General features: G+C 39.9%; 1 protein-coding gene across 1 annotated transcript in view; it reads left to right on the plus strand.

Annotated features, from left to right (window-relative positions):
* The window catches only part of METTL25 (methyltransferase like 25), a gene marked incomplete at its 5' end in the record, with an annotated part of 68,652 nt that overhangs the window by 48,608 nt on the left and 2,710 nt on the right, over window positions 1–17,334 (plus strand). Inside the window, one exon of the mRNA XM_082014140.1 lies at window positions 121–214. Within this exon, the coding sequence (XP_081870266.1) occupies window positions 121–214 (94 nt within the window). The remainder of the gene's footprint in view (window positions 1–120; window positions 215–17,334) is intronic.

Here is a 17,334-nt window from a genome sequence, read left to right on the forward strand (position 1 = left end):
CTTGGCAGTAATAGTTGATCTATTTTCCTGAATTAAAAAAAGCAATTAAAATGAATTAAAAATCTGTAAATTTCTATTGTTAGAAGTATAAAAGCCTGCATCTCAATGATGTATTTGCAGTGATCGACATGTTGGAAAAACTTTCTCCAAATCATCCTCCTTCATAGACTATGTCAGGAAGTCTCTGAAAAAGCTGGAACTAGATGATTCAAAGGTGAGTCACAAAATAAAAACTGTATGAAATTCTTATATCCATGTAATTTCTTGAAGTCAGCACCACAATGCAATGTTTAAGTCACCAAGTTGATTCAGTTTGTTTATTGCTGTATAAATACAAAACATTCTCATTTTTATTAATAGAGCAAATCCATACTTATTTTTATGTATTTAAAAAAAATATCAAAATTGGGTTTTTTCCTGTTTTTTGGAAATAGACTTCCGTGTATAAATTTTTTTAAAGATTTTATTTTAAAATTACTTTATCCTAATTACTTTATGTAAAACCAGTCCTTTTTATACATGGTGCTCGTGATCAGAATTTTTTTAAGCCTTTCTGGTATTTCTGCAGTTAATCCTACCAATCTCCTTTGAGGCAAAAAAATGTAATACATACTGTATTTTATACATGCTGTAGTTTAGAGATAAATATACTTTTCAGATGCCACGTGAGACAGGCATGAAGAACTTCTTGCCTCTGCTGTTACTATACATCCTGATAAAAGTAACTCTTCCACTCTTTTAAATCCAGCTGAAATGCTATCCTATAAAAACATGTTACTTTTTCATCTGTACTTAAGTTTATATTGAAAGTGATCCAAAAAAACCATGAATAATGAATCACACAGTAAACACTTTGACCCCTTTTTATTTTTATTTTTTTGCAGCAATATTATCTTGATCCCTTTGGACACCTTTTGAAACTGAAAAATACAACAGTATAGCAAGATAGGCAATTCCATCCATGCAGAATGTTTGTCTTACAATTTAGATCCCAAAGTATTTCCAATTTATTTTAGCCTTTAGACAGTCTCCTTAAGTAGCCTTTGAAGATCTTTGAAGGCCTAATTTTTTTTTTCTAAATTTATAAATGTTAAGGATAAATATTAAGATTTCTAAATAACTTTCCTAGATTGAGCAAAAGAAGTAAATACAAAATTGAGATTTAAATTTATAAAATGTTCCAGAGATTTTTTTATGTTCTTGAAAGTCTTGTCTTAGTACTACAACAGCTAAATTGGTCAACAGATGGCAACATAGCATTAGGCATGGAATATGACTGCATGAACATCACAACCACTCTGTGAGAATAAGTTGTGCAACGGAGACACTAGAGAGTGTTAGACTAATTATTAAATCAGAGAAAAAAGTAGGAGTGGCAAGTATGTAAAATATTTAAGGTAAATGTTATAGTAGTCTTTGGTGAAGCAATGTTTAAAATCTGTAGTTAAAATGTCAAATCACTTAAAATTTGCCAGGCACATCAAACCATGAACTAGGAGAAAAATGCAAAACCAAATAAACGAGTAAATGCAAATTACATTGGAATCATGCTTACAGCATTAAGGAGAAGACTTATGCCTGCAGTTCACTGTGTTTTAAAAGGTTTATATTTAATTCTGTTTGCAAATTGAGTTACCTGTTTGCTTTTCTGTGTAAATAGGCACTACCATCATGCATTTACCCCAGCTGAAAGTAACTACTAAAATAGTGTCTTCCTCAGTTTGTGTACAATCACCCAAAAGCAATAGTGGCTTTTTTGTGCAATAATCAGTTTACTAAATCATTGATCATTGAATACCGCTGGTAGAAATTTATACGTTCTTTTCTTTAAAACCAGTAAGAATAGCAACTTTGTGTCAATGTGCCTGATTTTAGACACCTCACCTTTTGCTGGAAAGGGTCTAGACAAATGCAAGTTGCCCTGAGAGAAAGATGTCTGTCAACACTACTTCAAGCTGCACGTGTTTGTGTGGTTGCTAAAGACCCGATTCAAGTAAATGCTCATTTTTGCTTATCTTTCTCCTCATTTTTATGTACAGCTGGCTGCATACTAAAGACTGAATTTTATGCTGATCTAAACAATACTATTTTTTATGTCCCAGCTATGTTGAAATCTGCAGTGGCAACCATACTATTTTGATACTACTGAGAGGAAAGTTGTTACTGCTGCTTCAACAGTGGTTCTGACACTGCAGTTTTCATGGTGGAGTCAGCACTGTATCTGCACAATATTGGAGAGTGTATTGAATTCCTCTCTTAAGAAAAAAAACACTTACGTAGCTAAAAATGTAATGAAGCCTAAACATTTGCTTTCAAAGACAACAAAAATCAAAGAGAAATTTATTCATAATTTGTTTTCTAGCTCTGTTTTTAAAAATGAACAAAAGAGCAGCTGCACTGCATAGCCCAAATGTCTACTCTGTCTCTGGCAGTGGCCAAAAATGATGATGCCTTGGGATGAATGTAAGGCAAGAGTAAGCGTATCTGAAGGATACTTCCAGAATAATCTGAAATGTGCCTGTCATTCACAAAACAGAGGCAATCATTTTCTTCATGCATAAATTTATTTAGGTGATGTTGGAAAAACAGCTAAAACTTAGTAACGCTGTGTAATACAGAGAACTGTGAGAAAAAATTGTTTGCATCTGAGTCTCTGTTTTACACATGCAAATATATTTTTTTGAAAACAGAAGTCAGAAAACAGAGAGTCTCAAGTCTTTTACTATGTTTATCAGGAAATTGAAGAGACTTTAATTTCTGCATGGCAATAGATGTACTGAAAAGTAGAGGGGCAGCGGCACTTAAGTTTTTAGGAGTCACTGCCAGGCTTTGATAGCTTGGCATGCGTAGTAAAGTCATGAATGTTTTTGATCACTGTGGATGAATCTGGACTGTGGGACATAAACATCCTTCCAAACTCATGGTTTGTGATGAGTGTCACAGCTGCTTCCTTTAGACACACCAATGCCTCCGTTCTCGATCAAGGTGTAGCCACAGTGCAATCCAGTCATTTTCCAGTCTGGACAAATGTGGAGGCAGGATAAAGATTGCAAGTGCACAAAAGACCTAACCTGCCTCGATACTCATTTGTGTAAGTGTATACCTTTTGCTAAACATAGAACTGATGAAGGCTCTTATCAGGTATAAATATCAAAACGGTAAGTTAATTTTTGCTATTGTTTTTCAGAAAAGTTCTCTAATCCTGCCAGTTCTTCATGTGAACAATCCCCTCTGCCTCTTTCATTTGTGAAATAGATGTGAAGATCTTTGCTTATTTGAAATAAGAACCAGACCCTTTATGAAAAGATTGTCGATCAGGAGTGAGTTAGAGTGAGACAAAATGGTGACATAGTTTTTCGACAAGAAAAATAGCATCTGTCAATCACCTAGGGCTGCTCATTGTTACAAGTTACTGTTCAGGGACTGAAGTTTCCTATTGCCTTCGCCAAAATAATTTCCTCCATTGTGTGTCTTTTCGAAGTGGAAGAGCCTGTCACATCCAGATTAAACATTGAGATGCAAATGAACTGTTTTTTTCTGCCTTTTGGTACAGGGCCACTCCTTTCACACATTGTCCACCTCAGTAGTAAAACTGAGACATACACCATGACTACTGAATGTCTGACAAAATATTCTCATTTTGTGAGGGCAGAGAGAGGTCTTTTAGTGTGAGCTTGATGCTTCACAGGTATGGTTATATTGCTTCTAGCTTCAGAACTAATGGAATTGCTCTGTGGGCCATGGATCCCTGCACAGGGCTTCGGTAATTTGTCTGGATGCACACCAAGGCAGTATTTTATTCCAGGTTGTTTTCTTTGTCACAGCTCACTCTGTTCCTATACAATTCATGTTGTATGGGCAGAATGTTCAGTGTCACGAAGATATGGGAGAAATCCACTCTATCACAAGATTTCTTCTCACTCTTATTCACTGTTTTACCTAATTTAACATGAATGTGGGACTCCCACTTGAGAGAACGAAGCGTTCATCTGTGTTCTTTCTCCTAGGGCAGCTGGCCACTCTTACACTTGTTAGCCTTCCTTTTTTCAAACAGCAAGAGCAATCGCTCCTTCCTCTTCAGCAGAACATGTTTCAGCTCTGTTTGTAGCTGCCTTGCAGATGGATTTGAAACGAAGCCTTTTTATTAACACATTTGGTTGCTCCTTAAGACAGTAAGTGCTACAAATGGCATTGCAACAGCCAAAAGTCCTTGTATGTCTTTCTGTACATACCTTAATAATGTATGTATACGTTCTTTCTATACATACCTTAATAATACCTTCCGTTTATGTTTTTCTAGAGTCTCTGAAGAAAAAAACACACTAAACTTTCTTAAAGTGCTTGGTGTCCTTTTTGGTGTACTTATTGGGGTAGATTAGCACAAGGTCTTTCATAGGACCTGGCTCTAAGGTGGTTAAAGGGAGAAGGTGCTTACGAGGCCGAGGCCTGGGCATGCGGCTGGTGGATGTGGGGCGTGGTGACCCAGCTAGGATCCATTTCTGCTAGTGAGTGAGAGCCTCAGCCTCACAAACAGAAGCTGGCCGGCATTCGTGTAAAGTGCAGTCTGGGAATAAGGAGAAAATGCTATTTAGTGCCACGTCGGGCTGCAGGAAGATATACAGGGCTGGAAACACTCCTGACACATCCGCAAAGAAAAGCGATTAGTCACTTTGATTTCATCTCCTGTTATATTCACACTGTAGTTACTGCTGTGGGCTAACAGCATATAAGGTAGATACTTTGTCTTAGTCAAAATACTTCACGAATCACTTAACCCTTTCAGATGCCGACGTATGCTGGGGAGATACGATAGCGATTTCAGAGGCAGGGTCACCTTAAGCTTTCACACACAAAGAGAAGTTTGTGTGCCTGTCAGCGAGTGTGTGGTTGCAGATTTACTTGGTTTTGTTTAACTGAGCGTCCAAGTCTCCTGTGGCTGGTGTTTTTCAGTTTGGAACAGTCTAGTGTCTGCATATAACCTGAAGTTGCTGGGGCTCTTCCCCTGGAAAAAGTCATTTATTTGTCTGGTGCCCCATCTAACAGCCTGAAACAAAATCTGCGACAATAAACAGATGGTTAATGCCCGTTGGCTCTAACCCTGACCAGACGGCTTAAAAACAGCTGCTGCCCATTTGTCTTTTTCTGATCCCGTGCTTCAGGTAGAGCATCCCAAAAAGATTTACAGCTGCCAGGTCTCAGCCAGCAGAGCAGTAAAGGGCACTAGACCCCTCTGTGAGGCGCTGTACCCACCACAGTAGCATTTACAGTAGTAACCCAGTAAGAGAAATTCAAAGCACATTGATCATCTTAAGCAATTTAAACAACTTTGATATTTGATATGTTATGTCTAGCAATGTTAGACTCAAAATATTTCAAAGATTTGATGTAGCTATGTAGCTAAATTTAGATATAAGTAATGTCATGTATATTCTGCAGAGGTTATGTCTTTAGAAGTATATTTAATTAAATAAATATGTTACTGCTTTCTTTTTTTACAGTAACCAAGATTTTTTTGTTTCTTTATAATTAATAGATAAATAATAATGGATTTTATATAATTTTATCTTATTTTATAAGAATTGCTGACATTATTATACAGCACTCAATTACAAAACAATCCTTTTCCTACTGTACTTATGCTTGCATTTTTAATATAATTAAATCCATACATATCTGAAGCACATTGGGCTTGCTAGTTCAGTTTTAGTGGAATTCCTAAATGGTTTCCCTTTGCTACATTGACTTTGTGTTTTTGTGAATTCCAGAATGTTTAATTTTGAGTGGTAAAACTGGTAGATAATACCGACATCAGAATTTGTGTGAAAATACAATTTTTTTTCACTAATAAGTTATTTTTTGTCAGACCAAATTTGCATTCTTATCTCTTTGGACATTTTTTATATAGTTACTGTGAGTAGTTGATAAATGTTTCGTATAGCAGTAGTGATTTTTTAAAAACAATGATACTTTTTAAGAAAACATAGGAGCATGCCTATGTGACTTTTTGCTTTCATTTTGATGAGATAAACAAATAACAATAACATTAGCATGCATGTAAAGCTCAAAAACTAAGTAGCTGAGCTAAGTGATCTCTCAGTGTTGTAACTATTAAGTAATAAAGTCAAAGGTCTGAGTTTTATAAGACAGTAATAAATTAACTGATTCTGTTGATTTTTTTAAAATAAAATAAGGACATGTTAATTTTAAAAACAATTGGTTTTACACCTGGTGCATAAATATGGTTGTATTACAGGTTTCAGTGATTTATCAGTGTTTTAGAACTGCAGTTTTAATATAGTTGCTCAAATGGCAGAATGAACACAGATTAAGGAGATGTCTTCTCTTATTTTAAGATGGTGCAGTTATTCACGTTAGCTAAATCTATATTTAATAGATTCAGGCTCAGTCCTGAATAAAATTTCAGCAGACATAAATGATGCTGTACTTGCTTGCATTTATTTATATAATAGTACTCCTTTCAAAATTAATACAAAAATGGTTGCAATGTGCTGTGTTTAGATTCCTATAGTATTAGATGGAAACACTTTAGTTAAAGCATTGCAAGGCAAAGAACTTAACGATGGGTCTTTCAAAGACTTCTGCTAAGAGAATTAGATGTCTTGATCACATAAATGCTTTGTGAAAACACGGTGGGAGACGTACCTTGCAAATAGTGAGTGGCTGGGAAAATGTTTGGAAACACCTCTTGAGTTTCCTGGGATCCATCCCTGAGATCATACTTTCCCCCTTTCCAGACTAAACCAGAAGCCATCTGACAAGCCTTTACAAGCTTTGCGATCCCTCTGAGGAGCACGCAGGTGGAAGCCCTTTCCCCCAGTGTTGGCTTAGTCCAACCTATGTCATGAGCTGTCCTGGTTTTAGTTCCTAATCACGTTCTACTCATGTAATGGTGAGTAGGCTTTGAGGATATTCCTTCCCATTTCTACATCTGTGCTTCTTGTACAATACCATTTGCAAATTATCACATATATTTCCTAGTTTGGTCCTATACCACCTGTGCTTCAGGTGTTCTAATGTTCTTCTGAATCATTGAACTTGAACGCAACTATGTCAAAATATGTTGAACAGAATGTTTCATATGTTTTTTTCATAATTTTAAACCATATAATTAAGAAACACCGTGCTCTGTACACATCATTGCAAGAAATGCTGTAATTAAATGAACGGGTGAGCCTGGGACAAGATAAAAAGCCTCTGTCCTTACGGGCCTTGTTGCATTACAGTATTTAGAAGGCTGCACTTCTTTAAAATGAGGTGTTGGGCAGTTCCATCTTTCACAGAAAATGCTTAATGAGGTTTGCACAGCCATGTGAGAATATTCTAAAGTGATAGACTGATCTTTACTTCTTCACCTTTAATATAGATGATACGCTTAAATTTTTGCAGGCAAAAGTAGTTTTTTGTATGAATTTCTGATTTACTGACCTTACAAGATTTTGATCAAAGGAGCGTGGCATTCTCTAAACCTATCCAAAAGGATCAGTCAAGTGAAAAATTTCTAAGTTTAAGTTCAGCACTGACATGGACTCTTTAACCAAATTATTTCTTTTACTTCCTATATTCAAATGGCTGATTATGTTACTCAGTTCTCATTTGTAATGTTTCTCAGTTTCTGAAAACTGAGTCTTAACTACAGAATTACTAGTGGCAAATTAATAATTTAAGTTTTGGTGTGATGTGCTATTTTGGATACCAATGGGCTAAACCAATTTTGTTTTCAAATAGATAAGTATGTTTCTGGGGAGAATCTGAGTGCTACCAGAATGTTTTCCAAGGACTTGGTGGGTTTTGTGATGGTCTCCTTTTTTTTTTTTTTTTCTTATTCCTGTCAGCTAAATTTGCATTGAAAGAAGCTACTTTCTTAGAAGTGAAATACTGTTCAGGTAGATGACACTATTTCTACTTTGAAAAGAGTGTGACCATCTCTTTTGCTATGACAAAACTTTTAAGACCACGTTTCGCCCTTCTTTGGCATTTGTCGGTGTCTTTTTAAAACATCACTGCACTGTGTTCTGTTACAAAGTTAATAAAATGCCCACTTTGACTTAATATGTTACAACACTCAACACTTTAATCCTCCCAAACTAAAGTCCTTATAGGAAGTCATCCAGGGGCAATACTGAAAGAGATAAAGGTACATCTTGTAACTGGTGATGCAGTAAGATTGTGCCACCGATCCTGTGGCATCTGCAACTAGATCTTTCTGAGCTTCTATAGATCACACAGTGCATCCTGTTTCCATGCCTGCCTGAAAATTTGAATATTGATATAATGTGAATCAATGATCAATGTGCTTAATGAGTCAGTGTTTCATAGAGGAAAATTATTTACAACAACTTAACTTAAAATAAGACAGAGGAGCGGACCTTGGGTAAATGGAGATGATGTGTTTCTCTTCGCTTACCATAGAGTCTCCCTTGACTTCCAGTATCTCCTCAGCTAGTGGAATATCATAAAATGCAATTGGCAAATGAAAGGACATAAAAGGAAGAATATGATTGTGTGACTTAATTTTACCTTTTTTTTTTAAAAAGAATTGAAAATACTGGGGAACTATGGAATTATATAATAGATTAAGACATGAACGAATGTGAATATATGCAACTATAATAGAAACTAAAAGAGGATTTTTGCAGAAAAAAAGATTTTTTTTCCCTCTTGGGAAAGAGAGGGACTTTTAACCTGGAATTTCTTATAATCTTAATGTATACCCCACACAAAATTCAGTGCTGATATCTTTAAATGACAGTGAATACCTCAAAATTCCCTGGTCTTTGCGAAGCTTATTTCTAATTTTGGTGCTTTTTATTGTGTACGGCCCGGCCATTGGGCAAAGATGGAGCCAAAGCCAAAACCCTCCCCTTTCCCATGAATTCTAACATGGCAATTAACTGAGTCTAAACAAAGAATCATAGAATCATAGAATACTTTGAGTTGAAGAGACCTTCAAAGATCATCTAGTCCAAGCCCCCAGCAATGAGAAAGGATGTCATCAACTAGATCAGGTTGCTCAGAGCCCCATCTAACGTGACCTGGCATGTGTCCAGGGAGGGGGCATCTACCACCTCTCTGGGCAACCTGTGCCACTGTTTCACCACACTCATTGTGAAAAATTTCTTCTAGTCTAAATCTACCCTTTTCTATTTTAAAACCATTACTCCTTGGCCTATTGCAACAGGGTCTGTTAAAAAGTCTGTCCCCATCTCTCTTATAAACCCCATTTAAGTACTTCAAGGTTGCAGTAAGGTCTCCCTGGAACCTTCTCTCCTCCAGGCTGAACAACCCCAGCTCTCTCAGCCTGTCCTCATAGGATAGGTGTTCCATCCCTGTCATCATTTTTGTAGCCCTCCTCTGGACCCACTCCAACAGGTCCATGTCTTCCCTGTGCTGAGGGCTCCAGAGCTGGACACAGGACTCCAGATGGGTCTCACCAGAGCGGAATAGAGGGGCAGAATCACTCCCTCGAACTGCTGGCCACACTTCCTTTGACGCAACCCAGGATATGGTTGGCCTTCTGGGCTGTGAGCGCACATTGCCGGCTCATGTCCAACTTTTCAGCCACCAGTACCCAAAAGTCCTTCTCAGCAGAGCTGCTCTCAATCCCTTCGTCCCCCAGCCTGTATTGATCCTGGGGGTTGCCCCAACCCAGGTGCAGGACCCTGCACGTGGCTTTGTTGAACCTCATGAGGTTCACACAGGCGCATTCTTCAAGCTTTTCCAGGTCCCTCTGGATGGCATCCTATCCCTCAGGCGTGTCAACAGCACCATTCAGCTTGGTGGTGTCTGCAAGCTTGCTGAGGGTGCACTCAATCCCACTGTCTGTGTCATTGACGAAGATATGAAAGAGTACTGGTCCCAATATAGACCCCTGAGGGACACTTCTCATCACTGATCTCCATGCGGACATTGAGCCATTGACCACTACCCTCTGGATGCCACCATCCAACCAATTCCTCAACCACTGAACAGCCCACCCATCAAATCCATCTCTCTCCAATTTAGAGAGAAGGATGTTGTGGGGGACCATGTCAAAGGCCTTACAGAAATCCAGAGAGATGACATCTATAGCTCTTCCCTTGTCCACTGATGTCGTGACTCCATCCTAGAAGGCCACTGGGTTGGTCAGGCAGGACTTGCCCTTGGTGAAGCCATGCTGGCTGCCTCGAACTACCTCCCTGTCCTCCATGTGCCTTAGCGTAGCTTCTAGGAGGATCTGCTCCATGATCTTCCCAGGCACAGAGGTGAGATTGATGGGTCAGTAGTTCCCAGGGTACTCCTTGCTACCCTTCGTAAAAATGGGTGGAATGTTTCCCTTTTTTTCCAGTCTCCAGGGCCTTCACCTGACTGCTGTGACTTTTCAAATATGATAGAGAGTGTCTTGGCAACTGCATCAGCCAATTCCCTCAGGTCTCTGGGATGCATCTCGTCAGGTCCCATAGACTTGTTTACGTTTAGGTTCCTCAGGTGGTCTTGAACGTGATCTTCTCTTACTGTGGGAGGGACTTTGTTCCTGCAGTCCCTGTCTTGCAGTCCATTCCCTTGAGAGGTGTGGGAAGAGTCATTGCCAATGAAGACTGAAGCAAAGAATTTGTTGAGTACTTCAGCCTTCTCCTCATCTGTTGTTACCAGTCTGTCAGTCTTGCTCATCAGGGGGAGTGCGCTTTCCTTGACCTTCCTTTTCTGGCTGACATACCTGTAGAAGCCCTTCTTATTATTCTTTGCATCCCTTGCCAAGTTTAGCTCCAGCCACACCTTAGGCCTCCTGACCCCATGCCTACACAACCAGGCAGTGTCCCTGTACTCTTCCCGGGACACCTGTCCCTGCTTCCACTGCCTGTGCATTTCTTTCTTGCCCAGCAGGTCTCCACTCAGCCATGCTGGTGTCTTGCCTTCCTTTCCTGATTTCTTACACCTGGGAACTGAGAGCTCTTGTGCTCTGTGGAAAGTGTCCTCAAAGATCTGCCAGCTCTGTTCTGTTCCCTTGTCCCTGAGGGCAGTTTCCCAGGGCTCCTATTGACTAACTCCCTGAAGAGCTGGAAATTTTTTGAATTTTTCCTAAAATTCAGGGCCCTGACTTTACCCTTTGCCTTCCCCATATCCCTCAGGACTGCAAACTCCACCAGTGCATGACTACTGCAGCCCAGGCTGCCACCAATCTTGACGTGACCAGTTAGCTCACTTGCAATGCTGACCAACAAGTCCAGTATGGCATCCCCTCTGGTAGGGCTGTCTATTACCTGGCACAGGAAGTTATCCTCCATGCACTCCAGGAGTCTCCTGGATTGCCTACAGCTCGCCGTGCTACTTTTCCAGCAGATGTTGGGGTGGTTGAAGTCCCCCAGCAGGACAAGAGCCTGTGAGCGTGATGCCTCCTGCAGCTGGAGGAAGAAGGCTTTGCCAGTAGACTCCCCTTGGTCAGGCAGCCTGTAGTACACTCCAGCCACAAGGTTCCCTTTGTTGCCTCAGTCCCGGATCCTTACCCATAAGCTTTTGACCTGCTCGTGGCTATTCTTCAGAGTCAGCTCTTCGCACTCTATCCATTTCTTGATGTAGAAGGCAATGCCTCCACCCTTCCTTCCTCGCCTGTCCCTTCTGAACAGCCTGTAGCCATCGATAGCCGCACTCCTGTCATGGATTCGTCCCACCAAGTTTCAGTAATGGTAACTGGGTCATAGCTTTCTAGCAGCATGGTTGCTTCCAGCTCCTCCTGTCTGTTGCCCAGGCTGCATGCATCGGTGTAGAGGTACTTCAGCTGGGCTGTTGGCCATGCCACCTTCTTAGAGGAGCACCCCTTTGTTCCGTTGAGGTATTTCGCTGGTGTTTTCCTGTCAGCTGCTGTTACCTCAGGAGCCCCTGGCTCATCTCCATAAGACTTCAAGTGTGCTGCAGTGTAGCCAGCACGTCTCAGAGTAACAGGCTGAGGGTTCTTACTAGCACCTTGCACCTCTAACCTTGGCATGTCATCCTACAGCTTGTCACGGGCAAGCCTGATATTATCCCCTCCCCCTTCAAGTCTAGTTTAAAACCCTGTCAATAAGCCCCACTAGATTGTGAGCAAAGACACACCTTTGAGAAAGGTGAATCTCATCTGATGCCAGCAATCCTGGTGCCGTGTAGGCCATCCCATTATCAAATAACCCGGAACTGTGGTGGTGACACCAGCCACAGAACCATGTTTTAATAGACTGGGCCTGTCTGTTTCTTCCAGTGTTGCTGCCCGCAACTAGAAGGAGAGAGGAAAAAATAACCTGTGCTCCAGATTCCCAAGGTCCTGATCTCTCTTTTGATTGCCCTTGAACTATGCATTGCAGCCTCAATGCCACCCATGTGGAAGAGCAGTAAAGGGTAGTAGTCTGATGGCTGTACCAGGCTAGGAGGTTTCCTCGTGATGTCCTTAGCCCAGGCCCCAGGGAGGCATCAGACTTCCCTAAGAGAAGGGTCTGTCCAGCATATTGGACTATCTGTTCCCCTCAGAATGGAGTCAGCTACAACTATAACTCATCTTTTCTTCCTGTGAGGGTGGTCATGATACTGGGGGTAGGCCTTTCTGACCATAGCAACACCTCTAGTGTAGCTGGACCATCATCCACTTCATCCATGGACTGGCCTTAAACATCCAGAGCCTCATACCTGTTGTACAGAGGCACCTGGGAAGGTGAGGTGAGGAAATGAAGGCACTAAATGAATTTACACACTTCATGCATTTTACAGTTGTTGAAGAGTTGACTTTCTCAACTGTTTTCTTGGACAGAAGGAATTTCATCTCACTGGTTCAGTTTTTAGAGAAATCTTGAATGAAGGCTCAGGTAACACTTGTATTACAGTGTATAAAGTATATGTGCATAATGCTGTTTTCAAGTATAATTGTTTTTCAAACAGACAAAATACTATCCCAATTATGGTAGCATAACATAGTCTGACAAAGAATCTTAAGAGATATGACTTTTACTGCAATTAGATATAATTCTAAATAATATAGATTGCATTCATCTGAAATGCATTTTAAATTAAGTTCTACATAAACTTAAGTTTTGCAGTAATTACATTATCTGGTTTACATTATTTTACACTATATTACATTACATTGCATTAAATTACATTACATTATTTTTAACTACCTTAGTCATGGGAAAATTGTAAAAAGTTGCTTTATGGTATGGCCTCCCAAGTGTTTTGAACTGATCTAAGATGCTGCTCTGCTAAAAGGGTTGCCTTACTGGTTTCTTGTGCTCTTGGTAGTGTTCATGATAATGCTGGTAGAAGAAGAGAGAGGAAACATGGAAATGTGCAGTCAGTGCAGGGGAAAGCAATCCCTCTGAGGCAGCAAAGAGGAATTACATCTGTTTAAACAGACTGTGGAACAGCATCCTTAGGCTCTGTCTCTCCTCTGTAGGGTGTGTGGAGCATTGGACAGTAAAAGAGACTTTCATTCAGTCAAAATACTCTTAGTCTAAGGAAGGACACAACTCTGAAAAAATACTCTCTGGAGAATTGTTAAGTGTGGTATCACTAATTGTCAGACACCTTGCGCCTGAATGTTTTCTTTTCAGCCTGCGCTCAGTCAGCAGGTTGCGGGGATTGCAGCCTAACTTGGGTGTGCTCAGGCGTGTGGTATATCACGTGCTCTCAGGGCTCTGTTGAGAGTCTCCCAGTGTTCACAACAGATGAGTTTGGCCTATGGTATAGTTTTAGTGCCACATCCAGCATGTGCTATAGTTACAACTACGTCAGTGGAGACCTGGCTGCCCTCGAGCTCCTCTTGGTTGTTTCAGCTATTTCAGCAACCACACCAATCCACAAAGAAGTTAGTTTAAAAGAAAGCATGCACCACCATCACAGTGCAAAGAGATGAGGTGCTTTTGTTCACAACCTGATAAAGACCAGGAGACAATGTAAATCAGCAAAGAAATACTGGCCAAAACCTCTGTGTGTGTATTGAAGGTTGCTTGAATATCAGTAGCATAAGCTAGCATAAGCTAGATCTTTGAATGCAGAATCATTATTAAGACAAGTGCCTGATACATAGATTTGGGTTTTTTCCTGCATTTTCATTCAGGCCACAAGTTCATGGTATCAACATCAATATGTACGAAAAAAGTTCAGTGCATGTATTTAAATATGTTTTTTGGATACACAAATATGTGACAACCCTGCATAGAGAACAGTTGCATGGACAACTGCAGTGGCTAAATGGGGCTTGCTTTGCATGTGTAAGTACAATTCTGTTCCTGAAAATGCAAACAATAATTTACTCCTGCTTCACCTTGGAAGGATAGCTGAAGATTGTGTTGGGTACCTTTTAAGAAGTGAAGACAGGTGGCAAGCTGTTGCAGTGTCAGACAAAGACAGTGTCATCTGGGTTTTAGTCTTCTTCCACTAAATTGATCACATAGCTAGCTACCAGTTACCGTTTTCATGTCCTTCTCTATCAATGCTTTTTGGTGGATGCTTTTTCTCTTTTTTCCAGCTGGGCTGTTCCATTGAATTCATTCACTCACCAAACTTTTAACTGAGGTACAGGTTGGAATAGTACCTAATCTATCCATGACTGCAGGAAGCAATCTGTCTGATGCAGAGTGTGCAGTAAGCAAGGAGGTAGTAGAAAAGCATTTGGGCTCCATACTCAAGTATGGCAACATCCAAGAGACATTTTTGACCCGGCTTTTTACTTGCCAAACATTTCACAGCTTGTTTGCTTCTAATTTTTATGCTTCATGTTGAAAAATGGAGAACATAAAGGAAGCAAAAGCAAAAAGGATTTGTGATCACATTTTTACAAATACAGATCTTTGTATTTTAATTCCAAATAGCCTGTAATTTCAAAAATCCATTATATTAAAATCCTTTTAATTCTCAGTTGAAATGAAACGCTTATCAGGAAGATGTTAAATAAACTATTTTGGTTTTTTCATGACTGTTATATTTTAGTTGATCTGGTTCTTTAAAGGAGGAGAGGAAAAAAAACCCTCAGATATTTGCACAGCTTTACTGAAAATAAAATAGCAACAAGATGGAAAAAAGTCCTGTTAGTCCATATTAGTACCACCAGATCAGCTACTCAACCTTGCTTCTGTAGTTGGGAAAAAGTGTTTTCTAAATTAAAAAAATATGTCTGAAAGACTACAAAAGTTTTTCTAATGCATCCCCTTGTTTTAAGGCAGAGTTAGAATTTTGCATCATTCTTGAAAAATATTTGTCAAATCTTCTTAAAGCTTCCTGTGATGGAGACTGACAGTCCTTAATTAACCTCAAAGAGAGAAAGTTTCTTCAAGTTTTTGACTGCATTTTTTTGCTACAATGCAAGTTCTTAGCCTATCCACCGTAGACACAGTGAATAAACTGTTCCCTTCTTCTTGGTGATAACCTTGTAAAAACTGTTGTTATGCCCACTCTCAATTTTCTGTAATTTAGGCTAATCAGTTCCAGTTCTCTCAGCCTTTCTTCACAGGTCGTGTTTTCTAGATCTCTGATCTCTTTTCTCTCTCAGGACTTTTGCAGACAGCTCATTTCTTTCTTTGAAATCCGATGCCCAAAAATGGATGCAGTATTCCAGCTAGAGCTTTGCCACTGCCAGGCAGATTTGAAGGATTACTTCCTACGCTTTGCAGGCTGATCTCCCAAACACGTCTCAGAATGGTGACTGCTTTTTTTTGCAGTAGCACAACTGTGACTCTTGCTCAGCTTGTGATCTGCTGTATCTCCCAGACTGTCATTTGGTGTTCCCCATCCTGAACAGCTGATTACTTCTGCCTGAGTGTATTCCCTTCTGCCTTTCTGTACAGCATTTCAAACTTCTTTTCTAAGCAGTGGTCCAATTTCTGAAAATTAAAGTTCTACCAGTGCCTTCCTGTTGCACATTTACAGACTTAGTTAATGTGGTTTCTGTTCTATTGTCTGAGTTCTTAATGAAAACATTGCGTTTTGTAATGGATCTCCAGTCAGCAGGTCTTTTCAGTTGTTCAAAGTCTCATAATAACTGCTGTCTGGTTATGGCCATTCAAACAGTTAATAATAAAAATAATAAAAGATATGCATCTACTAGCTGTCTGACATACCATCTTTCAGAACTCAGTGACAATTCCCTTCTTGGCTGTCTTAGGATGAAGCTCATGATACATACCTGTTTTGAAAACTTCTAGTTTGTGAAAATATTCTCTGGGTTTTTTCTCTATTTTAGACTGAGACTTTACTTCTTTGCAACTGGATTAGCCATATGCTTTCAGATGACTCTGCTAATAAAAGTGTGCAAAAATGTATTAAACACTTCACCTTTCCTAGTCGTTTGTCATAGAATCATTTAGGTCGGAAAAGATGTTTTAAGATCATCAAGTCCAACCATAAACCTAACACTGCCAAGTCCACCACTAAACCATGTCCCTAAGTGGGGGGACTGGTGACGTCTACGCGTCTGTCAGTACCATTACTTTTCTGCTAAGTTGTGGACTAGCTCTTTCCAGTGACACAATGGAGCAGCCATACTGCAAACTCCCAATACTGAAGTACATCAGGCTCTTTCAGCTCCACTCTTTCCAGCAGCCTCTATCACCCATAACATCGCAAACCTGGCTCCCACTCCTTTGACATGTTCCTTAAGCGGCCAGCTCAACTGTCTTCTTTAGCACCCAGGACTGTGGACAGAGTAGAGATATCATGAACTTTAAAAACTGGAAAATGTTGTGGTCTGGCTGCCCTATAGAGAACATGCTTTGTGAAGAGCAGTTACGGTCGTAGCTCTAGCTACCTGCTGTGGTGCACTGGCTGCTAAGGGCTGAAAAGGGAAAGGGTATTTGGCTCAGCTGAGTTCTTGAGCTGCCTTTGTATCAAGTTCAGCCCCAAACTGCAGCATTTACAGTCATAGTGGCAGTGCCGTCAGTGTTGCATCAGGTGACTGGGAAAAGAAGAGGGGCACATGGTAGTAGTTCAAAGTAAATAAAGTTTTATTTTGGAGATGGGTAACTTGATGCACAGAGAAACAAAGTACTATTTCCAGAATCTGATAATAGGTTTTGTAATGTGAAAGACCATCCAGGAGTCCTGACTGAAGCATGTTACTGTCACACCAGAATCTACTCCTCAGCTATTTAAATAAATCTCTTGGGTCGGGGGTGAAGAGGGGATAAGATATATGGGAAAGGAAATGAGAATGTTATCTCCACTTTACTGTGTAATACTCATTTAAGAATGGCTAGAGCATTCTGAATAATGAATGTATCTCAGTATTTCATGTCAGTGCCAAATGTTGTCTGAAGAACAGTTATTGTAAATGAGAACTGAGAAACTGGTATTGGAAAATTATTATAAACCTTAGGAAAG

Source organism: Phaethon aethereus (genome assembly GCF_964289735.1).
Source record: "Phaethon aethereus genome assembly, chromosome: 1".
NCBI lineage: Eukaryota > Metazoa > Chordata > Aves > Phaethontiformes > Phaethontidae > Phaethon > Phaethon aethereus.